This window comes from Molothrus aeneus, chromosome 2 (assembly GCF_037042795.1).
Source record: "Molothrus aeneus isolate 106 chromosome 2, BPBGC_Maene_1.0, whole genome shotgun sequence".
In the NCBI taxonomy this organism is placed as follows: Eukaryota; Metazoa; Chordata; class Aves; order Passeriformes; family Icteridae; genus Molothrus; species Molothrus aeneus.
Genome location: NC_089647.1, coordinates 87,195,570 through 87,223,113, shown reverse-complemented (window position 1 = coordinate 87,223,113; position 27,544 = coordinate 87,195,570). Strand labels below are relative to the sequence as shown.

General features: G+C 42.9%; 1 protein-coding gene across 4 annotated transcripts in view; it reads right to left on the bottom strand.

Annotated features, from left to right (window-relative positions):
• Window positions 1-27,544, bottom strand: part of MAP4K4 (mitogen-activated protein kinase kinase kinase kinase 4) — a 163,360-nt gene that overhangs the window by 62,874 nt on the left and 72,942 nt on the right. For all 4 annotated transcript variants that reach the window (XM_066545248.1, XM_066545249.1, XM_066545250.1 and 1 more), the window contains exon 3: window positions 21,480-21,536. In XM_066545248.1, the coding sequence (XP_066401345.1) occupies window positions 21,480-21,536 (57 nt within the window). The remainder of the gene's footprint in view (window positions 1-21,479; window positions 21,537-27,544) is intronic.

The window sequence follows — 27,544 nt, the reverse complement described above, 5'->3', positions numbered from 1 at the left end:
GCCTTCCAGGGCTTTACCATTGGTGAGCTTTCTGGAAACCAGGCATCCTGTCACTGGGAGCTGCCCACCAGCCTGCGAGCTGCTGCCAGCACAGAGCCACGCTGCCAGGAACAGCAAAGCAGCAACGCTGCTCAGGCACCATAATTGCAGAAGACGGCTGGGAAGCTTTCTCAAGGGTCAAAAAAAACCTCACTTCTGCAAGGACTGGCTGGCAGAACAGTGCTGTCCTTATGACCACATTCAGTTACCTTCAGTGGCAACATTTCATCAAGCAGGTGAGAAACACTTCCACCAAACACACAAAACAGAAGCTGCTTTGTCTCGCCTTGGCACAACACCCTCTCTACTGCATGCTAAAGGCACTGTTTGAAACAAGAAAGCAAATGAGCCAAGTTGTTCACGACAGTGCCATCACTGAGGCTGCAGCCATAAAGGAACAGTTAAATTAGCTGGACAAAGAGGCATGAGGAAGGACTAGCTCCCAAGCAGGGTCCCAGCACTCCCCAAGGAGCCTGTGTAGCAGCATTGTGCAGGCGCAGGAGACGGAATCACGTGCAGGCAGGAAGGAGCCAAAAACCACGTGAAGACAATACTTTTCTGTTGTCTCCCCCCTAAACCACCTCCTCTGCCAGTCACTGCGACAACAATATTTTCTTTCTTGCCTGATGTGCCTCTGGTGCCTTCACTGGTCACTGAATGAGCTGCTCTGAAGGCACAGAAACCACACCCCACTGCTGACCTCCCTCAGTAAAACCCTGGGATGCCACAGGCTTTTCCAAATAAAACCAAGAGAGAAACCTCCTAAGGGCAAATCACTTCAACTATTTCCAAGGCTAATTCCTTGATCCTAGTCATGATTATTTAAAAGAGTTTCCTGCTCAGATTGAATGTCTGTCTGAGCTATACAATTCAACTGTCCATCCTCATCTAGCCTAAATTACTTAAAAGTTACACAACAAGCCAGCCTTATATTGACATCTTCAGAGCTCTCATAAAAGAGGGAAGGACTAGTCCCCTACTTCCATCACTCTTATTTACACTAAAAATGCCTGTTGCTATACAATTTCTACATCCAGTCTCAGATTTCCTGTGATCAGAACAAGCTCCTCCTAGCAGATATTAAAATTAAGCCTGTGCGTGAAATAAAGAAGCCTCCTTTACGCAAAGCTCCACGCTCAGATAATTAGAGGAGATGGAGATGCTGGAGAGAAAACAGGCTAATGCACAATGCCAAAATGTTGCACAGCTCTTCTACTTCCAATCTCAGCATGCATTTGATGCCAAGGAAAGCAACATCTCAGGGGGTGACAGAGCCAAGGAAGGCATTTGGCCACTGCCTGGTGGTCCCTGCTCTGCCCTGGGCAGTATGAAGCTGCAGCATTCCCACCTGGAGGGCAGATCTCCTTCCCAAAGGGACCAACACATGAGTCCCTCCCCACATATGCAGTCCAGACGCTGCCAGGCTGCAGTTTGGACCTGGGAGATGTAAAAGGCTGCAGGTTTCATGCAGCTGGAGAGATTCAACAAGAAACTGAAGTTCTGGCTTGAGACTAAGCTTTAAACTTAGAGGGAGGCAGAAGGGGAACATCTGAGAGAAGAGAGGAAACAAAAGGTTAAAATGACTGAAAGCAGACTTCCTATGCACCAAATGCCACACAGACATTGTATTAGCAGAAATGTAAGCTGAGAAAGTAAAATACATTAAAAATAGCAGTTCTGGCATAACACTAATGTTCTTCTAGTAGTGAAAACCTATAATTACACAAAGACACTAATTTTCTTAAAGGACAGATTTGTTCAATACACAGCCTCACACCCACACTGACCAACAAGTCTTGTAGATGAACAGGGAAGAGGAATTTATTTACAACCCCTCTTTCATTTCATATTGAAGGAAACCCAAATGCTACAAGACAAACAAAATATCCCAACAGTTTGGGATAACAAACACAAAAGATATAACCATGCACACTCAAACAGGAACAGAACAAATGACAGGACAGGAAAGTAACCCCACTTGGACTTTCCTCAGGGCTGTTTTACATAGGATCTTTTATCAAAATGAGATGGGGCTGGAGAAATAGTTTTCAAGAGAAATTCAGCAACTCTATCACATGCCACCATTTCTTTCCTGAAGGGCCTGCCACTGCTCAATACATTGAATTATTTAGGCCAAAAGCAAACAGATAGATTTGCAAAGCAGAGGGGGCAGACTGACAAAATCAATTGTACATTAAGAAATAAAATTTAAAATAAAAATAAATAAAAATAAAAATAAATAAACAAATTTATAAAAACAAACCAAACAAAGCCCACAAAACAAAACAAACAAACAAAACCAACAAAAACAAACCCAAAATACAGAGCAGCACAAACAAGTACCACCACAATAGCCAGCAGTGAGCAGCTGGTAGCCATGCAGCAAGTACCTCACATTCCAGGAGACACAGTCCCACCAGTGACCTTTACCCCTCTGCAGGACAAATATCACCTCAGGTGGACAGAACTGTCCCTCACAGGCACCCTTCTCCCATGTTAAATTGCAGATCACTTATGCTCCAGGCTTCAGCACAACACTGTGTGCCTAAAATCAGACAGAATGAATCCAGGCTTTGGTCCCTGGTAACATCAATGGTTAAGACAAGCAAACAACTCCTGGAAGACTACAAGTTTTATTATGGTCTTAGTCTTCTGACCCCAAATCAAGTAGTAGGTGGAAGAAGAACTTTGTAACATATTGCTAATCCCTCAGCTGGGCACATTCCCTAAGTTTTCTAATGCTTTAATTAAGGGAACTGTCCTCATTAAAATGCTGCGAATGCAGCAATTTTTCCTTCCAAACATTTAAAATGGTCTGCAACACTAACAAAGCTCTGTATTTTGTCAAAAGATAAGTACTAAGAAAAGGCTCAAACCTGAAATTACTGCATTTTCTTTGCAGGCCATCAATTCACTTCTATAAAGTGACATACATTTCACTGAGCCTGCTACTATGAAGAAACTGATTTAACGCTTCTTTTCTAAAGTGGTGTACCTTTGTCTAATGCCCATTTTTAGTGCAGCCAGTAACCTATGCTCTGTTTCACACCCACAAAAGGAAAACTCAAAATTCTGCACTATGCTACAGCTTCCAAAAATCTTCTTGTAAGCAAGGATTGGTGTGAGATCATGATCTGACTTATTCAACACAAGGTTTCTTTTGTGCAGCAGCCAAAATATGTAAATTGCCCAGGAATAAAAGAAATCATCCGATCTGTACATGTGTCTTACAAACACGACTGGATGACAGTGTGAGAGCACAAGTCTTTACAAGTTTTAATTTCAGGTAATCTTTGCCTGAAGGTTAAACACTTTAGCTCCTCTGGTCCAATATTAGTCACCGCTCAGCCTCTGTCAGTAATTCACAGCCTTCCCCCTGCCTTACGCAGAGAAAGGACTGCAAATCCAAAATGCCAGGTGCCAGCAGGGAGGACCCAAGAGGTTCAAAGTACCCAGAGAGGACCCACTCCTCTCACCTGATGAGGGACAGAAGGGATCACAAAAACAGCTGTGACACCAGCCCACCATCGTGTGTTTGAGAAACAGGCCTGTTTGAACCAGGCAGTGTGTTTGAATAAATCACTGTCTGCGTAGACCATGGGAGGAGGCTGCACCAGGTTTGCCAAAATCAATTTTCAAAATACTCCACAAAATGCCTTTGGTTTCTTACACCAACACTGCAAGCAAGGACTGCTTAAAAAGCTGGAAGGAGGAGGCTCGCTCCTACTCCCTTTGTCACCATCTCCACCTTCTCTTCCTTCTCTCTGTTTTGGTGAGAACTGCTCCTCTTAATGGTGACAGAGCAGAAAACTAATATCAGGTCAGTAGCTGTGACACCATCAGACCTGCACAGACCTACTGAAACCGCTCCAAGCCCTTAAACCACCTGCTACTTTCTTGGGAAGGAATGGGCTCCTTCTGCAAAGGGTAAACCCAGGCCCACGATGGATATCAGACTAGACCTGGGATTTTAGCTCCTCCCTGCTCTTCTTCATTCCCAAAACCTACAATGTAACAGCAGCTTTAAGGGTGAAAAAATACCATGCTCAGCTACTCTGCAGGAATATACACAAGATAAATAACTAGAAATATGTAAGCTGAGAGTAGCTTTCTTGAAGCAGACCTCTCCAACTTGCTTGTTCATGTATGAATGAGATCCATGTTTATAACCCTAGGGGTTTTCAAAGCAAGAAGGAATATGGATATTATATTTTACTTCTAAAATACACTACTGCTCAAAAACGCAGCTCTTTTAAAAATGGGAAATCCATTACCAAATGATTTACAACTGACTGACAAGATGATGATGTCTGTAATTATCAGATCCAATCACTCAAATTACAATTTACCAGCAGACACACAAACTATTTGATTCACAGTTAACATTTTTTATTCAGCAATTGCCAGGTCCTTTCTAAAACAAGAGAGGAGACAGACAATCTCTATCAGTAACAAATGCAGCTGCTGATGAGTGGAATTCAGGGATGTCTGAGAGGGGCAAATTTCCCTTCATGTCTGTGCCAAACCCTCCCAGAGGACAGACGACAACCAGGGCTGCAACCAAAAGGCTTTTCCTTTGTGCTCAGACAGGAACAGCTGTTAGACAGGTACAAAGGTACAGCCACGTCTGGGCATGTGTGATAAGCGAGTTCTTTATAAAATTGGTTGCTGAGGTTTTGATTTTCTTTGGTAGATTAACGCTGACTTATGCACACATTTAAAATCGCCCTGCACTGCCAAAGCTCTATAAAGGCTGTGCACTTTAGTGTACAAGTTAAGTGCATTTGGCACTATACTAGATGTACAAAATCATTTCCATGCAGCTGCCAGCAGAAGGGATCTATATTCTTGGACCAGATGTTTTTGTTGTCGGTGCTGCCAAGCACGCCTGGAAACCTCACAGCTGAGCAGTGCTGCAGGAGTGAATTAACAATGAACAGAGCCACAAGATGCTCATGTCCATCTATTAAATGGGGTGTCACAGTCCCCTCTCTCCCTTACTCCTGCTCTCTGAGCAAGGAAGCCGTGGATGGCCAGCTAATTATTTACCTGTCCTAGAAGAAAAGCCTTTCTGCCTCCATCAGGATAAATAGAAGTAAAAACTGCTTGCAAATATTATACCCCAGCTGCATTTACCCTCAGCTGGGAAGGCGACAAAGAGACCTTGATTAACAGCCAAGAAAATAGGACTGGAAAAAATATAAAACAGTCCTAATGCTACAGTACATGTTTGTTTCTGCTGCTGGGCTGTGAACAGGCAAGCATTTATTAAAAGGTATTTCACTTCAAAAATCAGAGCTGCTACGGCATCTCACTTTCCATTTTAAAAACAAACAGCTCAGATCCCAGCACAAGTCTCCCACTCTTGAGCTGAAATGCTGAGAGCAGGGGACAGAAGTCCACTTCCCAACCTCAACACCAGCTTCCAGTAAGGCTCAGCTGCTCTTTGCCCTGCTGCCCCCATGCTGAAAAGCAGGGGCTCCTGCCAGACCCTAACCTGCCAACTTTGCCTTGTCTGTCACAACTGCACCACAACGAGCAGAGGGGACCTGCAGGGACCAAAATACTGAATGGTCAGACAGCTGCTCAAAACTGCAGGTGTGCATGCACAGCAGGCAACGAGCAGTCCTAACAGGAACAAGGGAGTCAGGCACCAACACTCAGAAGCTGATGAGAAGAAAATGAGATTTACTCAGTCCAAAACTGTCGTGTGGCAGGCCCTACATCGACCACAAAGCCTGCAAGACAAACTGGAGAGGCCAGGCCTTCTCACCCAGAAAGAAAAAGTCCTGCCATAGTCCAGGAAGAGGTGGAAGCACATCCACCACTCCAGGAGGCTGCTGCAACCCTCCCTGGGCAGCGATGGGCAACACCGCTTCCTAGGCTTGTGGTCAGGGGCTGGCTTTGGTTACTCTACTCACTGGGCACCATACATGTTGAGAGAGGAAAGTGACATAGAAAGGCTCTGTGTGTGTGCCCATGTGTGTGTGTATGTGTTATGAGCCTGCTGTGAGCTCTGGAGGCTCTTTTCTCCAGCAGGCAGTTCAGACAGGCACAGCCCACTCCTGTAGCACAAACGCCTGTAAAAAGTGAAACTCAGCAACCTGATTGTAAAATAAAAGCAGGCATAACATGTTTTACTGAAATCCCCCAATACATAATATAATCTGATCTCCCTCAGAAAAAGCATTGGTTTGGTTTCCCCAGCCTGCAGCAGCCACCACATCCCCTGTGCCAAGCATGGCCCCAGCCTGCCCAGCCAGCATCTGCATGGGAGCTACACCCAAAGCAGTGCCTTCCTTAAGGATATATACAAAAGTTTGGAGTTAAAAAAAAAATCCAGCAAAAACCAAGAAACATGGTCTCTCTTGTTCAGATAAATAACTGGTTGCCCTCCCAGGGATTTTTCTGTTAAAATAAAAGCAATACTATCACTACAGAGTCTCAGGGGAAGATGACTCATGAGCAGGAAAGAGCCTGTAATTTTGTGCTCAGGGTATTCACCCCAATAGATATTACAACTTTTTACTATGCTAGTCTGGTAACATGATTAAGTAGCAGTCTGAAGAAATCTTCCCTTAATCACACTTGATTTGAAACCAAACTATGAGCAATTAGCCCAGCCAAAATGCATGAGGGAGACAGGGAAGGCATTTACATCCAAAAGACGAAACCTAGATTGTTTGGAGAGCTTCAAAATTCAGGAGGATAAGGTTGAAGGCACCGGATTTGCTCAGAGCAGAGCTGTGTGACAATGAAGTCATGCACAAAGGGACAGCTGCAGCAACCCTGCCAGGTCCAGCTCTACAACCAAGGCAAGGATCTGCTGGTTGGTTTGGAAACATTACCAAGCAGTATAGAAGCAGCAGAAATCCCACACACAGCAAATCAGACCTCTCCAATAGCTGGAGAGAAGCTGCTAAGTGAAAGACCATGTGTTGCAGAGGTGAGCTTCTGCCAGACTAAGGTATCTGAACAAAGCCTGTCATGGCTGAAGGCTCCTCTCCTGCAGTTTCCTGCAGCCTAGTCCCTTCAAAAGCCACATGTAGAAATCCCAAAGTCCACTCAAAAAGAAAAGTCTCACAGAAACTGATGGTTAAATGGGTTAAGCTTGTCTTTGCTGGTTTACTAAAAAAATTATGCACACCTACAAAAAGCTTTTAGATGTGCTCTGGATGGCATGAATTGAAAAGTGAGGTTCAGAATAAGGAAAGGAAGAATAGGGAGGCTATTTTAAAGACAGAAAAACATAATATTAGTACTACCACCACTGGTACTAATAATAATAATAATAATAATAATAATAATAATAATAATAATAATAATAATAATAATAATAATAATAATAATAATAAAAAATTCTAAGGTTTTGGGTGCCTTTTTATTTTCTTTAACCAAAAAATTCTCCCCAAAACAGCTCCATCTGTAGTCTCTGAGCATCTGGAGCTTTCTGCCAAAGTGATCAGTAGCAGAGAGCTAGCATTTGTCTCTGAATCGCAGCCATTATGTGCTTCAGTGTTCCCACACCACACAGAAACTGGAGGCACTCACCACTCTTCCTGGGCTAAGGCTGAGCCACTGATCCAAAGCACGAAGGATGAGGGCAGAGCATGTGTGCTGCTGCATATAAAGGCAGGGCACGATGGAAAGAAAAGGACATTGCTGGTTTGAATGACCTATAAAACTTCCTGACTGAAAGCAGGCTTGGCTGAGGGCAGCCCTCCAACTTGCTGGCAAGCCTCTTCAAAGCAAGACACCCAGCTAAAGGTTGTCTCTTTCATACAATACATCCCTTATTCCCTCACGCCTCTCGTTCGTGAGCAGACGCTCCTCCTGAGGAAGCCCAGAGAGCACATCCATGCCACAGTCACGGCCCAGTTTTGGCCACCTCTCCACAGTGCTGGCCTGGAGAGTGGGCACATGCCCATGCACACCAACAACCTGCACAGTGCAGTCACATCCCTTCAGGGAAGTGCAGGGCTCTGCAAAACCCTTAAAGTGGTGTCAGCTGCCCACCAGCCCTACTCGCCTCACACCTGTTTTTTCCATTCATCTCATAAAGATAATTAAAAGAGAAGCTTAAAAAAAAAAAGAATTATTGAAAAAGTTCCCTGAACAAAAGATGCAAAAAAACTGCTGAACACCAATAGGTTCCTAGCAGCATAACTAGAACATCTCTGTTATGATGCTGTGTATTAGGTTTCAGAAGAAACATTTGGCTCCTGACATCAGGTAGGAGGCAAGCAGGATTCTCCCTCTGAAGCCCTCTAGTGATGGCCAAAAGCAGAGCAGTCACACATCTATTTGCTTTGAGTGCAATCAGGAGGAAAATGCAGAAAAACACCTGCACAAGATATCCCTGCTCCTTTGCCATGCCAGGAGCACAGAACAGTTCATGGAACCGCCTTGAGCAGAGTGTTTGTGACTGTTTATCCATGCCCTGAGTAGCCATTTGTCCTCCAAAGGCTGATGAATAAGGGTATTTTTGTAAACAATCATGGATTAGACCTCTAATCCAAACAGGAACCAATCTATCCAGAGTGGTTCTTAATCAAGACTCACCAAAAAAAAAAAAAAAAGGAAAATTCGTAAGAATATAGGCTTGATACTAAATGTCTTTTTCCCCCAGTCTCAAACACTGAATTCCAACTTTTTTATCTATATTGACCTGTAGCATTAGGCTCAATTTCTGCTCTCCACTGAATATACAGCTCCTGAATATATGAATTCCCACAAGTGTATATATTCATCCCATGCATTATGAAGCTGCAGAGAAAACCAGCAGAAGAAACATCTTCATTTTTATCTAAGAACATTTCCTATTAGCTGCCAGTCAGTCTTCAACCCATTCTGGATCCAGCACTGCCTCAGAGATTCTAAGATGCAGGCCTTTCCTAGGAAACAGCAACACACTGCCCAAACCCACTGAAACGCACTCCCCTGCTTTATCAACCAGCTGGATGAAATTCACTTATTACAGAACTAGCTATATAATATATATAAAAAGGACATTGAGGTGCTCAAGTGTGTCCAGAGAAGGGCAACAAGGCTTGTGAAGGGTGTAGAAATCATGTCCTAGGAGACACAGCTGAGGGAGGGGGATAAGGAGGCTTGGGGGGACCTCATCGCTCCCTACAACTGCCTGAAAGGAGATGTAGTGAGGTGGGAGCTGATCCCTTCTGCTGTGCCTTCAGTGAGAGGACCAGAGGAAACGGCCTTAAGCTGACACAGGGGAGATTCAGATTACATATTAAAAAGAAAATTTCACTGTTCAGGTGGTCAGGCATTGGACTTGGTTGCCCAGGGAGGTGGTTGAGTTGCCATCCCCAGAGGTGGTCTAACAGCTATGTGGATCTGGTGCTGGATGATGTGAGTTAGTGGTTTAGGGGTTACAGTGATAGTGCCAGGTGAGCAGTCGGACTGGATCATCTTGTAGGTCTCTTCCAACCTTGGTGATTCTTTGATTCCATGACATTTTTTATATGTCAGAGTGGCAAATGATTAGATGCATCATATGCAAACAATGTTAAGATGAGCACTGTTTCCCACAGCAAGGCATGCTCTAACACCTTATATAGCTTAAGAGCACTTTATTGACAAAGAAAATTTAATTCATGCCAATTTAATTCATATCCAACTACTATGTGGAGGAAGAATGAGTGACATTCAGCAAATTAGCAATGGTACCATCCAAGCACACACAGCAAGGGCAGGCTGGGCTTTTGACTCTGGACTTGACTTAAAGCAAACAGATGTCTTTCAGAGGTAGATCTCCTTTGGCTACCTGGATTAGTCCACTAAAGGGTTGTTTTCCTTTGCCATTCACTAACCAAAGCACCATTAAACTCAGGGTTAACGAGGCTCTTTGCCTGCAAACATGGGGCATGATCCACAATGCAGTTCAGCTAAGCCAGCCTCCCACAGGTCACCAGGTCAGAGGCAGCTGGCATCACACATACTCAGCACAGGTTTTCCAGCTCCACCACTGGAACTAAGCTTGCCACACAGCAATTCTTTGCTCTGCTATTATCCTGAACCCTGGAATTCAGAATCCAAATGAATGTTATGGAAATCATCCAAAGCAGAAAGTGAAATAGTTTCTAAGGCAAGCAAACAGACTAAAAATAGCCTGTTACACAGTGGAAAGAATCAGAGGGTAGGGGAATCCCTGCATTGACCTTTACACTTCGTTCTTTATTCCTAAATCTGCAGGTTGAAGCGCTACAAACAGTCCCTCAGCAGTTACAGCAGGTGGCTGAGAAAGATGCAGCCAAGATGCTGGAAAGGCGTTGCAGGTGGCTTTCCTCCTGGATTTGCACTGCAAAGGGATGATGGCTCGGGGTTCCTCATCCAGCCTCACAACTCCAACCCTGTGGAGATGCTGCTTGCAAGCCAGCTCCCAGAAGCTGCCACTTCCATTCCCTGTCCTGCCTGGCCCCTCTCACCCACCCCCTGGCCAGCTTTAGCAAGGGCAAAAACAGTAGAAAGCTAATCTGTATGTATTTTTTAAAATATATATATATATATATTTCCTTACCAGTGAAGCACAGGATGGGACCTGATAGATTCTGGTGTAAGGGAAACTTGGAAGGGAAGGGAAGAGAGGCAGGGCTGTCCCTGCAATAGCATCCAGACACACAATTGTTTCTGTTGTATTGTAAAACCTTATCTCTAGGGAGAAGTACCTAGAAATGGGGAGACACCTATGTCAGGAGGAAGCACTGTTAACACAACAGGATGCTATCTGAACATTTACAAATAGAAAATGCAACTATTCCTCCTTTTTTTCCTGCCAGTGGGAGAAATCCTTTCCTGAGTTTACATATACTTTGTTTACATTTGTAGGCACAGAGGATGAGTTTGCACTTACATGCTAATCCATCCACTTTTACAGTATCAGCGCCAACTCTTAAAATTTGTGTTTGGAAATCAAGACTGGGCTAGGTACATTTCCCAAACTTTTTAATCAGAATTGGGGAGCAGCAGCAATTCTGACATAGAAACAGATATCTCCCCTCAGGGACTCAAATTTGAGTGCAGACTTGTTTGACCATGCAGCCCCCTCTGATCTATAAACCAGTGCAACTCTATTATTTTATAATCAATGCAAAGCTGCACATTTTAAAAATTGCTGCAAAGGAGTGTAGTAAGAGAAGCAGAAAGACAAATTCAGAATGAAAATCAACAAACTCATTTATAAAAATCATTTTGTCCTACAGGCCCAAAGGGAGGCAACTGCAATAAATGCTAGTGAAAAGGGAGCTGAGGTAAAATATGCAAGAGACAACTAAAACCTTCTGTAATAATGCTGCCTTTGCATCAGTGTTTCCACAGCAGTGACTCAGGGCTGCCTGTCCTGCAGCCCCAGCCAGGACAGGTTAACACAGGGGGAGCCAAGCAGGCACCAGGATGCTCTCTCTCCCTGCCCAATTACATCTCCATTCAGTAAAATATTCCACATGAAAAAATTATTTTCAAGGATCATGGATGCTCTCCTTTCTTACTCTTGCAGGCAGAGCCATGGTGCTTAGCCAGGACAGTAAGAGCTATTCCAAAGGTCTGTGGGCTGCTGCATTTACACTAGGATTTCCACTTAGTTCTTACCACATCTAGAATCAAACACTAAAACTCGGTTCAGGAAGAAGGTGCTACAGTGGAAAATATTCCTGCTGAAGAGAAATACTGCAGAAACACCTCATACACCAGCACACAAAAGCTGAGCTCACTTCTGGAACTGGCCCCTCCACTAGGCAGAGAGAGGGATGCTTGTGGAGGCACCCATCATCTTATAGAATGAGGTGCAAAAGAGAGCAAGTATTGGAACTCCCACCTCCGTATTTTGGACCAGTGATGTGCTTAAGTACAAAACTACCATTTTACTTGGTGGATGTGAGGCAAAACACAACACCCATGTGCTTGCTGTCCACACAGGAACAGTAGCACTTCTGATAGTTAGCTTGTTCACTTCTCAGAGATTCATCTTTCAGAACAAAACACTGATGAAGTGTTCAAGAAACAAAGCCTGACATTAAAAAAAAAAATCAACAGGTAAACATCACAGCAAAAATTTAAAAAATGCCTCTGTGGCCAGATTCCCATCACCCTAATCGTGCTTGAAGCAGGGTCTTAATAAAAGAGAGCAAAATTAAACCATGTGCTTATTATGAAGCACCAATCTTTGCAATTTAATGACAACACCGTTGCACTTCTCTCTGAAGTGTTCTCCACACTTTATTTAATGCTTTCTGACAGAGAAACTACTTTCTATCTAGAGGTATGTACACAGGAGCCTTGTTGGAAAGGATTTGAGACACTTAGGGGCTCTGGAGACAAACAGAATCTTCTCCTACACTGATCAACTGAACTAGTTTGCAAAGCGTCTTCAAGGCTCTTTCAACACTAGCTCAGCTGTGTGCTTTCCACTGCATATTTAAGAGATTGGGCACAGGGGAAGCAGAACACTTTAAGCACTGGGGCAGTGTTTATTGTGGTTACAAACCAGCTTAGAGTACAATGAATTCCCAGGTCCTCAAGCATTAGCACTTGCTACCATAATCTCTAGATCCAGGAGCTGGGCTTTAAGACTCTATTTTAGCCAACAATTCCATAGAAAATCATTCAAACTGTGCCTTGCAAAAGAAGCACTGTCAAGGGACTTAGAAAAAACATTTTTGACTCATTAAATATTGGAGAATAAGACTGCTATTTTATCTTTATATATACACACAAGCATGTTAAGAAAGCAGGGGAGAGAGAGATCACACAGGATAATCTCAAATGTACAGTACTAGATTTGTGGACTCATAAACTAAAGAAAGAACCAGAGGAGATTTAAAAATGCTTGAAAGTAATTTTCATGTGCTACACTGCACAGAACTTTTTCCTTAAATAAAAATGAAGTGATCTACTTTCTCCTCATGATTTACTGCAAAACAGTGGCCAGCTGACTGATAATGGAAGGTGGCTAAGGTCTGCCTACCATTTTCAAAGCAGAGGCTATAAATTTCGGCCCCTCCCTTCTCCATGCAGCCTGCCAGTTTTCACATAACTTGTCAGGACTTTGTATCTCCGGAATTTCTCCTCCTCATTAAACTTGGCTGAAGTCGACCAGCAGATCCAAATGGTATTTGGTGGAAAAGAAGGCAGGACATGCTCAGTATCACCAAGAAGCCTCATTTCCTTAGGAAGTCAAGATAAAAATATGGAATGCTGCAGCAAAAACAGGAGGAGCCCAGAGGCAGGTGCAGTTTATAAGAATACAATTAAACACAGTCAAGAGAGATTACATTTCAGGCAGATATATCGCCTTTAATATAAACAGAGAATTAATTTCCCTGACTTTGATCCTAATGCCCAAGCCAGATTTAAAGTGTATCTCTGAAAGATAGCAGTTTATACTGGACCTGGGATCTTTTGGTTGCCTATGCAGACAGGAAGAATACTCAGCAGACCCGAGTTCAGCCTAGAAACCTGCTAAAACGAAAGCACAATGCTCTGTCACAATCCTTATTGGTTTCACTCTGCCCAAACTGGCAAGAGCACACATGCTCTAACACTGTATTGACAGGGCTGCCTTGTTATCCTTGAGTAGACAGTGTGTCTGACTCACTGGGGGTAAATTGAGCTGTGCTGTGTCTGATAGAAATGATAAAAAATGCAGTCCCGTACTTTTTGCTATTATCTGCATACAAAACATTTGTTTCCCATCAGAACTTGAACCTCCTTAGACAGCTGAGACAATCAGAGCTCAGCACTGGGGAAGGCAGCAGCAAATCACCTGCACTGAGGCCACCTGCACAAATGCTCCTCTCAGCTCAGAAGAAATGCTCCATCACTTGAATTTGCACAGGTTATTATTGCTCAAATTCATGTTAGAGCAGGTATGACCTGTAGGGTAAAATATCTCAGCTGTGAAAGCATCTGCATGCTACCCACATTAATGCTAACAGTGGTGAAGGCTCAGAGTCCAGGACACAGACTGATGCCAGCAGTCACTTGTATACATATGAAACCACATGTCATTAGTGACCTCTTTGTCACTGCTAACAGCAGGACTTCAGATGATTGCAGGTATCAAGCCTCATGACTGAAGAAAAATAGGCACAGTATTAGAGCATAAATGCATGAGTATTGCCCACCTGGACAAGTAACAGTGCCCAAGGATGGTAACACGTTTACCTAGATGACTTACTCTTTCTTTCTCAGTGTGTCACTGCAGCTGCACCATCAGATCAAAGGAAAGAAATTTTTTAACAAGTCCAGACTTGTCCAAAGAACTCAAGACTTGCAGAGAAATCTTCTTAATATGCAATCCTATTCTTCTGCCTATAGAAGTCAGCTGCAGCCATTTCCATTATGCTCCAATATTAAACATGTGCTCTCACATACTGATGAGCAATACCAGATCTTGGTGCCACAGCTGAGGAGCATATCCTGAGCATCCTCTGCTATGCTATAGCAGAGTGTTATCTGCTTCTCTTAAAGCCAGGTAGGGAAAATTTTAAAGCCATCTCCCTACAACAAAGGAGATTCTTCTACACTGCAAACTATAGCAAAGTTCCCTTTATGTAAGCATAACTTCAGGTTATGTCATCTAAACTACATTTCAATTTACAGAGCACTGGTAAAACATTTTCTGCTAGACAGGACAAGAACCCTGCACATCAGACGTAAGCATACAGATGAGAAGGCAGAGTCAACACTGCTTTCTTTACACTTCATTCACATTGTGTTCCATAATCAACTTTGAGCATGAAGCCACTGCCCAGCCTCAACTGAAAAAGCCATGCAACAGGAATCCTACTCAATGGGCACCATGAAACCTTTACAGCTAAAGCTCTATGGCTGTTGAGAGGTGCTGCAATGGTGCCCTCGAGGATCTTCATGGCAAAAGGAACATATCTGTTTCTTTCAACCTTGAAACAGTCAGGTTTCCAAAAGAAGCTTGTTAAAATACATAGAGAGGTATGCCCACAAGGACAACTGAGATGGGCTGTGCATGCAAAGTGTCTTCCTCTCAGGTGGAAATCTTGCATAAGGAGAAAACATAGGTTGAAATAAGCACAGAGAAACAAGCACGTATGAATGTTTTACATCCATTTTCTTCTCTTTGCATTGTCCTTTGCCAATTTTCCCCCTCACACAGTATCAGTGCAAAGTTGCTATTCACAGGGACACAGTAATGCAGAGCCTTAGTGCTCAACATCAGCTCTCTCCAGCAGTATAATTTCCCAAGCTGCTTGGTAAGAGCCACAGCTTTTTCCCCTGATCTCAAACTGCCTGTGAAGCTCCCTATTCAGTTTCCTTGCAACTGCATCAAACCAGATATCCTCCCCTTTCCAAATAAGCTTCTCCAGCCTAACAATCTTGCTAACCCCTGAATAATCAGATGAAGAGAGTAGAAGTTTGCCCTTTATCCCAACTGGTGCCAGTACTGCTCCAGGAAATTTCTTGGGTTGAGTCCAGAAATTGAAGCTCTGACTTAAACCAGGTGTTAGATGTGTCTGCCTTGCTGGGAGATAAAGTCCCTGCTCCTTGTAAGGACAAAAGGCTTTTCAGAGTTAAATGTCATTCTACTCTGTTAGAACTATGAGCTGGCAATCCAAGAAATTTCCCAGCCACCCAAGGGCAGGAGTGTTTTGACACATCTGGCACCCCTGCAAGGCTCTATGCCCTGCCCTCGCCCTGCAGATGGACAGGACCACCTCTGCCTGACCCAAACAGGAGTCTTGCAGAATAAAAAGCAGCATGGAGCTGCAGCAGAGCCCAGTCTCACACAAACACCAGCACCCAAGGCTGAACCTCCTGGCATCAGGTCCATGGAAAAGCAGAGGGAAGAACTATGCCAAGCTGCTGGGCAAGGGCAGAGGTAGGTGAGGGATCTCAATTAAAGAAGGAAATAGTCAATTATACAAATGCTCTGCAGTTCAACAAAGGCTGCCCCACTGGCTGCAAGACTATTGTAGCTCTTTTTGACCTCCCCCAAAACCAGATGTTACAGCTCAAGGGACCACTCTGTCCAGCTCTGTTTTCCTCTGAACTGTAATATATAATTCCCAGCAACTTTTTTTTTTTTCCTTAGCCTAATCCCTAGAAGAGATCAGAGGTTAATCAGCTTCAGGAGAACTGGACAGCAGGGCTGTCAAGATTGTAAATAGCTTTCCTTTTTTTTTTCTTTTCCACAGAACACTTCTTTATTTTGCCAGGTAACTGTTTAACCAAAGACTGCAAAATGTTGTACAGATTAGTAGCAAGCAATCTTTCATTGCGGGGACAAGCAAGCAGAGTGCCAGTACTCTCCATGGAACAATCTGGATTTTTAGGTCCCTTATCAATTTTCCCCAATTCACATTAAGAAGAAGTGACTCCCATGAAACACTGGAAGGCCACAGACTTTTGGTAACTCAGGTAACTTTAGGTTTGCTTTGGCTAACTTCACAGTAAGTACAGGCCCGGACTGGTACATAAGTACTTTATCAGGCAGCTGCACTAAGCCAGATAAAGCCAGGTAAAAGCACTGCATTCATATCTCTACACTAAAAGGATGGCCCCTATTCAGCTTCTCCAGGCTGGCTTGACCCAGTTCTGTTGCACTGGGCCACAAGGATCTGTATTACCCAATCTTCCAGAGTGAGCCATCAACTTTTTTTATTTTTCCTTCTTCAAATAGATTGAAATTCATGCATTGTTTTTGAGTTTTCATGGGGAAAACAAGAACATAATATTGCAAACTTTTGGTTTGGCTTATTATGTCATTTTTTCCCTCATTTTGTCTGCTAGTTTATGTGAGAACCCACGTTTTTATTTAACAGCAGTTTTTCTGCAGACTGCTTTGAGATGCCCTATGGAAAATGGACAAATCATCCACATGATTGTAGTTTATGTAGTTTATCTTATGGCCATGTAGGCTGTAAGATAGAGACTCACAACAATCCAAGTGACTTTCCTATTGCAACAGAAATAAGGAGTCAGCAAAGTAAGGAAGATGGCAATGAGTAACTCAGGGAACCTTTCCTGTCTAGGTGTGGGAGATGTGCCATGTTTCTCTGCAGGCCTGGAGGCTTTGGTCTGAGGTTGTTAACTTTTCTGCAGAGGACACACAGAAAGAGCAAGACAGGCAAGCTCTAAAAGCAATCCAACGTCTTTCATAAATCAGCAGGATACAGCATCCAGTTGTTTACTTAGCATAATTTTACACAGACTAGATTGGACAAGTCATGAAACACTGGGCACAAGAGCTGAGAAATGCTGCTATTAAAAAAGGCATGCGGAAAACTTCCCAAGGGATGCCAAGAGCGTGTGTGGGAAGAGGTAGGAGGAAGAAGCAGCAGCGTCAGGGGTTATAACAAACAGAAGAGAAGCAATTGTGTTTTTCCCTCAAAATCAGTTACTAAACTTTTCAAAGAGAAAAGCATTGCTGGAAGTGGAACACAGGAGCGACCCTGGAAACAACCGTGCAGCTGCAAGGAAAGGCTCCAAAGCAGTTAGAGCAGAGTCAGGCTTTAGGGTGTAAAGCAAGTTAACAGCTTGGATGCAGGCAGATTTGCCAAGTAAGCTCTGCTAAGGTTTTAAATGCTATTTGCTTCACAAGAAAACAGATTCTTCTAAGTAAACAGGGACTGCTAAATCTTGGGAGTCATGGTAATCTTATGATGATGGAAACCTAACAGTATGGTCAGTGAGTGGAAGGGATCAACATGGACTGAACACCACCTTCTCCAAACCAGTGTCATAAAAGGAACTGAGACCTTACAATAGAAAGATTAACAACAGACTACATATAATGCCTCCCTCACAAGAAGCATGCAGCGTGAGATTCATCCTACATATGCAGATTTTGTAAAACAATTTTTAAAGCACACATATGCCAATAGCTTGCACTGTTCCCCTTTTACAGTCATTGGGCTCATTGCAACAAGGAATAAGAATAGCTTTCCATTGATGAAAACTGGTGAGGTTTTCAGTTTCATTTGTTCTACACTCCAGTGAAATTTTTTCAGCCTACATGCACTGCAGCTTTGCCCTTCAAAAGTGAAAAGAAGGCCTACCTGTGCACCATTCTGTAGTGATACCTATAGATCTTTAGGTCTTACAGTTCCATTAGCCTTTGCTTTAGTGCTGTAGATCTCAAGATCAGTAAAGATCCAGTCTTCTAAGTATTTTGCTTATTTGTTTAGAAAGGAGGAAATTAGAAGAGGCAGGGAAGTTTTATGCACATCAACAACCCCCAACATTTCAGGCAGCAGAACTAACTAGTCATAATTTATTCAAAGATCAAGCTGATAGGCTTCAGCCTACCTCCTCTTCTCTCATCCTTGCCACCATTCTTTTCAAAATTAAAATCTAAAGAGAAAACCACAAGAAAAGATGAGAAGGATGAAGAGCATTTCCACAGTGCCATGTGCACTCCAGAGTTGTAATATTTCTTCCAATGCCTCGAGTCAGAGGTTATAATACCTCATTTTCTTCACGCCAACCAAAACATTTTAAGGAAAGCCTTCACTCTGACTTTGACATCCCTCCTGTGTGGATGATCAAAGCTTTACAGCCCAGAAATGACATAACTTCACTGATCCTGAGCAATGTGTGAATTGCAGAATCATGGCCTTGAAAACTGAAAATCTGGGGTGTGCCCACAGAGCATGCCAATACATTAGGTTTTCTAATTTGTTAAGCATTTGGCAAAACAAGCACGGGATCAGAGGTATCCCAGAAGAAAGGAAGTCTTGTGTCTGTTCTCAGTTCAGGTTAGTCAGAATAATCAGATATCCCCCATGGCACCGCTTGAATTTAAGCAGAAAGGCATAACGCTGCCAATAAAACACGCACATAGGCACAAATCACCTACAGCTTCAAGCAACCACTCATCAGAAAACCACAATTTCAGTTTTGTGAAAGTTTCCACTCAAGCCTCTTTCTCCATGGGCATGGATATGGTACTACCATTAGCAGTTCATCTAACTGTAGCTCTTAAAGCAGGCAGAGAAGGTGAATTTGTGGCTGTGGTTCCCTCAGCATTTCTTTTGGAAGAGTGCTAAGGGTGGAAGTCACTGCCTTCTCAGTCCCCATGTTCACTCCTCCCACTGTCCCCATAAGTTGTGGTGAGCTAGGACCAGGATGGACCCACATTGTTTGCCAGCAAAGGATGTGTTCATGAAATAAACCCTTGAGGAACTGAGGCTGTGGCTTGAGGATATGGCTGTCTCTGGCAGAAATATCAATTTGAGCTACTGGCCCTTTCCCTGATGGCCAGACTGGATCTTTTCCAGTGTCATGCCACCTTCTTCATAGCAACCACACCAGAGTTTGCAACATCATGTGCTGAACTCAATCAATGAACCAATCCAGCCTATAAGTAACCAGGGGAAGGAGAGGAGTAAGGGTATTTTAAAACTGGAACCAGAGCCTGTTCACTGATCCAGGTCACCACCTGACCCCAAGGCAGCTGTACCTGCACAAGTGTTGGGAAACGGGCAAGGAACCAGCAAACAAGGCTGGACAAGAACATCCTGCAGCCACATCTGCCACTGAGGAAATGGTACATGGACCAGTATCACCCATGCCTGGTGTTAAAAAGTGGAGCTGACTTAGTACAACTGGGAAGAATTTACACATTTTTAGTCTCTGTGAGCTCTCTTCTTTGAAGCGAAAACACATGAGCTCCCCTGGTAGGAATGACAATGCTTTTAAGCTGCATGGGGCTAGCTAAATCTCCAAACTCCTCCCTCTTCATTCCCTAAAAAAGCATTGTACTTATGAGGTGAAAGACAGTGCCAATATACAACTTGCTTTTCAAAACCAGACAAAAATTACAGTAAGTTTCAAAACTTACTCCTGCAATACGAACTTAGCTGTACTAAAGATATACTAAAGACAGCATTTTTCAACTGTTTTCTTTATTCTGTGCAACCTCTCTATTACAACTGTTTGTGATTAATACATGCTATTAAAAACAGAGTGTGCAATAGAGCCAATCTTAGTATTATGGAGGAAGCCATTGTCATGCACAGTCCAGCAAGCTGCCCTGTGTAAAACTGCTGCACAGATGAAAACATTTGCTGTGCAAAGAACATTCACTGTGTGTCAATGTACCTTCATTCCTCTTTGGTTTCTCTGCTTGTTAACTGCAGCAAAAAAAGCATTGCCTCCTCATGAAGGCAGCCTTTGAAAATCTTCAGCTGAAAATTGATCTTTATCAAGCCATCTGACAAAAAAGGAATCTAGCTGTTGGCAGACACAACAGCTGAAGTTAGAGAGCAACAGTCACACTGCCCATCGATCACTAGAGATTCAGAGATAAGACTGAAGCCCTATCAGTTGACCTAACCCTGTCTCTTGTTTTCCTCCTCTCCTGCCTGTTTACCCATTACACCCCACCACTCATCTAGGACCTTGTGTCCAAGGCCATTTTTACTTGCTGCACCTATACCCACACTAAGCTATAAAATATTCTGCAGCAATATCCTTGCAGAAGTTTTGCTTGCTATAACCATCCTGGCCAAAGACCCCCAGCTCTGTACAATATACACGCATTAATGTTATTATTCCCCCTGTGCAAGACTGAGGAGCTCAGAAGAATATGACAGTTTGAAAAGGCACAAACTCTCTCCAGAAGAGCAGTATCAGTCAAGCTTTGCAGATATCACATAGGAGTATCTCATCTGATTTTAAATTTGAAGTTGTTAATTTGTGAATGGAACTCTACATACCACAAATAGAGTAACAGGGAGAAGCCCATGCTTTTCTTCATCTGTTTTGAAAACTTAATTTAAACTGATTGCTTTTTGAACAGCATAAACTGCAAGATGCCCAAGGATTCAAATATAGGCATATATTTTTATTTCTTTGACTGGGTTAATTTCCCCTCTTTCCCATCTAAAGCTCCACAGTAAATCTCCATGGGTCAGTTACTGTAACTACTTTACATTGCTGAATTCTGTTAGCAATCTGCTCATCATTCCTGCAGATGTTTCTGCTTTTAGGCTTCTTGGAACGACAAGGGACTCATTCCTTTGAATAAACATATGCCCTTTGTAGGCTGCAGATGTACCAGGGAGAACACTGTCCTCTACGACAAGCTGACACCTCATCTTCTTCTTTGGTAAAAGCAAGATGATATTTTTCAGAGAAAACAAGTGGGAAGCAAGCAATCTCAACCTTTTCCCCATCTTCTAAGAAATTTCTGTAGCACTAAGAGAGTGCTACATGCATCCAATATGCCTTGGGACTGGACAATGCAATTTGTGGAGGCCAAACGCCCCAACACAGAGGCACACAGAAATCTCAGGCAGATGGACTGGAGAGGTCAGGTCCTGCAAGCAGAGAGCAAACATTCACATGCAAGGACCATGCCTTTCAACAGAAATATGATGTAAGCCTTATACCATCTCATGATTAAATTTTACACAGTTGCTAATGAAGCAGAAGGTTCTTCTACTCACCTCAGTAACGTCCATGACCTTGATGGCTGCCAGCTGACCCGTTTTGACATGGCGACCCTGGTAAGGGAGAGAGAGAGAAAAGTCAGCACCAGCATCTCACCCATCCCTTCAGCTAACACAGAGTAAAACACTTGGACAAGAGTTCCAGTCACTGGGTTTTCCCCAGCAATGATACTTCCCTTCTGATACTTCCTAGGAAATACCACAAAAGCTCTAGATAGCTAAAACAACAATAACAAATTTAAAGTGTTCCTCTTCAAATTGTAGTGCCCATTTCTTTTTCTCCACATTAAAATGATGATTATCAAGTACAAACAGGTTATATTCACAGCTTCCCTTCTGTTTACTTTAACAAAGCTCATAGTCAGTAATGACTGACTATGAGCATGCCAGAATAAATTCCACGTATTGCATGTTTTATTTGTATGAACCAATACCTAGTACCTAGGTGATATATTACATGCTTTACCTAGTAAGCATGATTAGCCCATGATTAGGACTTAGGACATTTTTCACTGGTTGGTCTTTCCAAGTGAAAAAAGTGGGGTTTCTGCAAGGGATGCATCAGACCTGCAAGAGCTCTCTCTGCCTGTCTCACAATGGCTAGACAAGAACAAGACGTCATCTCCCTTCAGCTGCACCACGGTACGGGTACAGTTTCTCAGTACATCTGGAGCTGAGTTAATAGATCCCAGCTCCTGCAGCAGGGAGCTCCTACCCTTCCTTCCTCTGCCTCCTTCCAGCCTCCTGTCACATATTTCTCCCAGGAGCACTGAGCTCCTTCTGGCACTCATTGTATCATATGATAAGCTGATTGAGATCACTAAAATGGCAGAAAGTTAACACAGAAAAAAAGCAAACTGTGGGGTGGGGCAGGGGATTGCAGTCCAGGAAATTAAACTGGTTTGTTCTGCAGTGAAAACAGAGCTGGAGCCAGCAGGATGCAGATCACAGGGCTGGGAGGCAAGCTGCATGGCAGGCCCCTCCAGCCCTGGTGGGCTGTAACTCGCCTCAGCTGACTTCTAACAAAAGCCTTTTTCTCTCCAATGTATGTTTACACGAGGTAGAGACATCAATTAGCTGTTGTGTACTTTTTTTCCTAAACAAGCACTTAGAAATGGTCCCAATATTGGTATTTTCCAACTCTCCATTGTTACACTCAGCAGTGTAACACCCAGCAGTCTATCCTAAACCAGTCAAACAGCCCAGGCTCCCAACCACTTCCCCAAGCACCATCTCCAAATGTTCTTATCTGCATCCGTCAAGCTCTCTAGCAACAGGTATGCCCATTAAATGTCTTTGCTTTTTTCACAAATAATGATAAGAATGCAACTGAACATTTAACTGAAGTCGTAGTTCCTTTATTTCTCTCCTCACCAATTTCTGAGTTTCCTAGGCAGAAACCTATACGATGGACATGAATAGTGTACTTTTTGCCTGGACTAACATTAACCTCTTTACAAGGTCTTTTTAGACTGGCACCCCAGAACTGAAGCACCCCAAACCACTAGTCTCTTTAGAGAAATCCTGACCCTTTCACACCTTACAATGCCCTCCATGGAAGTAATGGCCAGGCATTACTGGTGCACTCAAAAGGATGAAATGCTGCAGAACTCACTGCCTCAGCTTTCTTCCACAACTCTTCTTGTGCTTCACTCTCCCCCTTACTAACCAATCCACGTGCTTTCTATAAATACATTACTGTGCTCAGGCTTTGCTTGCTCTGTAAACTGGCTTTACCACAGGCATTTCTTTTTACAGCTTGGTCTCAAGCTGGTTTTGATTTTGAAACAAAGTTAGGGGTCGTAACGTGTGCAGTAGTCAACACTGACCTGACCTTGACCTTACTACTTCTTGAACCAAAGTCTTTCAGCAAGCCCAGGAGATTTCCAACTCCAATTTCCCACCATGGACGTCTGCCTAATGACAAAAGCCTGTGGTCCTCTCCTCAAGACTTACCATGCCACAAGGAAGGAGGGGAAAATGGCTTACACTGAGGTGGAAAAATGCCTACTCTCAGCTCTGCCCCCATTTTCCAGCTTTGTTGAAGGAAGTTGAAAGCCCAAGGACATGGGAAGAGCAGTTTTAGGTACAAAAAGAATATGCTAAAGATAACAGAGAAACAAAGACATCTCTGAAGAAAAAATGCTCACAACACTAAGGAGGTCTGAGGAGAGAAACTTTTTTTTTTAAAAGCAGTGAAATACAGTTCCCCATTCACTCTGCAGCAAAGTGGAGGTGCTAAAATGGTGGCAGGATATACTCAAGCAGAAAATGTGGCATGCAGAAGAGCAAAGTAGCAGGACAGGATGCCATTTTCATGGAATTTTTACTCTATTTGTCTTTTTAAATCTACTAACTACTGGTGGGCTTGCTATTTCCAGAGAGACACCTAAAATTTCCAAGTGCTCGACTTCACAGCTTTTCTGAAGTCAATGTTCCTCCCTGTGAGACTGGCCCACTCAGGATGACTAATGTGCACCAGCCCCACCACATTTCCCCTGCAGCTTTACGGGATCCTGCTGGTGCCTCCACGAGTGTCCCTATGAAATCTGGGGCCAGCTACAGCAGAACACAGCCACTGCTCATGTTTCACTCTGCTTCTTCTGGGAGAGGAAAAGCTTCCACATAACCCTCCTAAGGGACTGAAAGCAAGGGAACTGCAGAGTGTGGGAAGTGTGGTCTGCTCAGTATCCCAGACCAAATTTAAACCCTGGTCACTTCAGAATATTGTTTAAAATTACTCCAAATACCCTTTTCATAATGTATGGAGCACTCATACTCTAAAAATCTGCAACATATGGGGAGGAGGAGGGATGGCCTGCATGACATTAATTTATATGAGAGAGGTAAAAAAGACATTTGAAGCCACATTCTTTTTTCATTAAAAATATTTTCAGAGGTCGGGAAAAAACAAACACCACAAGCACAGCATATAAGCATGAGCAGAGAGTTTGTTTGTTTGTTTATTTGCTTAACAGCTCTGCTCAAGAACAGACCTGTCAAACTATTAGCATGCTGGTATAATTTTGCTTGCAACATGAAATGGCTAAGCATTCCCATTTTGGAAACCAATCGTCAGATTTTCACGGCCAGCTTTTGCTTTGGAAAAATTTGTCAGTGTTAAAGAGAGCAGTAATAAAATTGCAATGTGATTGAATGTGAAGAAAGAACTGCAGAAATCATAGATGGGAGAAACCCTCTGAACTCAAATCTCCTGGGATTAAAATTTATTTAAATTCTGCTCACAGGGCACTTTACAAATGCAGTAACCATCAAGGCTCCATCCAGACACCACATCTCAGCAACACCTCTCCACTGGGATAGCATTTTTCATGCAGAATGAGGCCTCTGCTTTAGTGCAGTGTGGACACATGGCCCCTCAGGGCATCCAGGCATCCCCATGGCAAGGCAGAGCTTCTTGCAGCTTTGTTTCTCCAGGCAAATTGTTAGCAATTACCATTTAGATATCTGAAAAGCTCTGCAATATGGTTGCAAAATGCAACCCATGCGAACTGAAAACAGCAGGTTCTTAAAATATTGCTAGGCGCCAAATATCAGAGGCTGAGGATCACAAGATACTGTCCCACAGCCAGAATGCTGTGTGGATATGAAACGTGCAATGTAGACAACAGCAACCTAGAAGGATCTTGCTAAGCATAAGGTGACTGTCTCCAAAGCCATTGGACTGAGGAAGCTGCAGAGGTTTCTTCAAACAGTGGCACAGCAACAGGTAGAAAAGGCTACCTCATCCTGGGAGTGAGAGTTTGCCTCTTACTGGGTTTCAGCATGGGAACCACAAGAAAACATCAGCACTGTCAGCTTGTCCCCATGGAAATGAGCCTGCCAACACATTCCCTTCATTTAGACCACATTAAGATTTTATTCACCAAAATTTCTGAACTACTTCTTGTTTCTTACACATTCTCCCCACTTTTCTCTCCCTCATTTCACGGTTCTATTCATATTAAAGCACTTGGTTTATCCTCCCAAGGAAGCAGCCTAAGAATATTTTTAAGAGTGCTACTTGTACCACTGCATTTTTAAATGGCCTTTTGGGATGAGCAAGTCAATGGAATTGAGGCTGCCAACCTCAAATCTTGTCCTCTTTCTTCTCATGCAGATGACTGCAAGTTCATATACATAGAACTGTAGTTCTTCTCATCAACACAGCAATACTGCAGCATTTAACTGGATCTTAAACTGAATCCACTACTTAAGCACATTCCTAGTCATGTCTGATAGCAATATGGTGTTTATTTCTCATCTCAGTGGGCTTTATGCATGTTGAAAAGCAGAGGGGCAAGGGGAATCCGTGGTAGACTGCCAAGATCTGCAGAACATAATAAATTTCAAGTCTTCCCACACCCTCCAAGTCAGTTAATACACCTACTTCTTGCCTCTTTCTTACTTTGCACACATTATTACTGTAAAATTTTTAGTTTAGAAAGGTTCATAGGCAAGTGGTGTTATGTGCTGTTTTTCATGGTGCTCTTTTTCTCTTGTGCCTTAATGTTATCAAAGAACTATGCAAATTAAGTGCAAAAGAAATTCCATCAGTTAATTTACCTCTTTTCCCCACCCTAGCTTCCCCAATTACCCAAGATATTTATGTCACAGTAAGGTATTCTCCTACTAACACAGTTTCAGACCTGTGTATTAACGTGCCTCTGGGAGGCTGTTCCTGGAAGCTTGCTCCCCAGCTAAATGGCATGGAAGCAGCATGTGGGGCAACATCACACATTAAGGAAGGAATGCACCATTTGTGACTCATTACTTGCAAGTTTGGGTTATCCTGTGCCCTGTACACAATTAAGTCTTTGGTAAACTTCTCCCAGCTCCCAGTATTCTTATGCTGACGGTTGCAGAAAGAAGAGGAATTGATTTGAAAAAAACAAACGAACAACTAATCCAATTTCAGTTGCCACGCTGCACACAGAAGCAGCAGATTTAGACATGCCATCAAGTGAAAATAGCACAGCACCACCTCTTAGTAGTGAGTGCTGTACAATGCCCCGATGGCAAACATAACTTTCCATTTCACTTCTCATTCAGTTGATTCTTAACTCCTACCAGCCTGAGGCCACAGGCCATGAAGCAACCCCTCTGTTATTGGGTTGCATGCCCCAGTGCAATAAATGATAACTTATTATTCCAGGGCATGTTTACCATCAGCTCTTTCTGTCACTTGGCAACATAGAAAGGTGTAGACTGATCAACTTTGCATTGTGAAAACTTGGACTCTACGTGGCATTTTTTTCCACCCCCTGAAAAGATCAGGTCTACCCTGTGAAAAGCACTGGGAGTAGTGCTTGTGGAGGAAACAGAACATATTTTTGACAGGCAAAAAGACAGAATGGCACAAAGTGAAAACAACCTCCCTGGTCAAAACCAAAAACTTAAATAATAAATAAATAATAAAGTGTTCTTAAGCAAAAAGTCTACCTAACTACATTTGCAGCCAAAATTATGCTATTTCTACTGATATAGCGTTCTAATAATCATATGTTCCAGCAAAGGAGATGAACTTGTAAACAAAAAGGATAATGTTTATCTGGCATGAAAAGTACTTCCAGAATAAAATCGAGCAAAAAAAACTGACTGCAAAAACAAGGAAAATCACTGCAGAAATACACAAGAAGAAGTCATCCCATTAGATGATTTCTAAACCCAAAGCAACCAGAGCTGTAAAGACTGTCACTATAAAGTCAAAGACAGGACAGAGCTCTTGTGTTTTCCTTCTGTCTAAATCTTGATATCAAATGCCTGGAAAGCAAAACAGAAAATAACATACTCTCTATTCTGCTTTTGATATCCACAGGCTCACTAGCTGCCTATTGAAGAAATAATAATGACAATTTACTCATGCATAGTACTGCATTCTGTGAAATAATGCACAGAAAGATACACAGTTATTATCGGTTTTGTTCTTCTGAGTAGAGAGTGAAAAGATGTTTCCCACTAGGAAGAAAAAAAGAGAGTTCTATTCACTGACTTTTTACTTTGATTCCTAGTTTTGTGGTAGCTTTCCCACTGTGAAAGATGCTGGATATACATTATCAGAG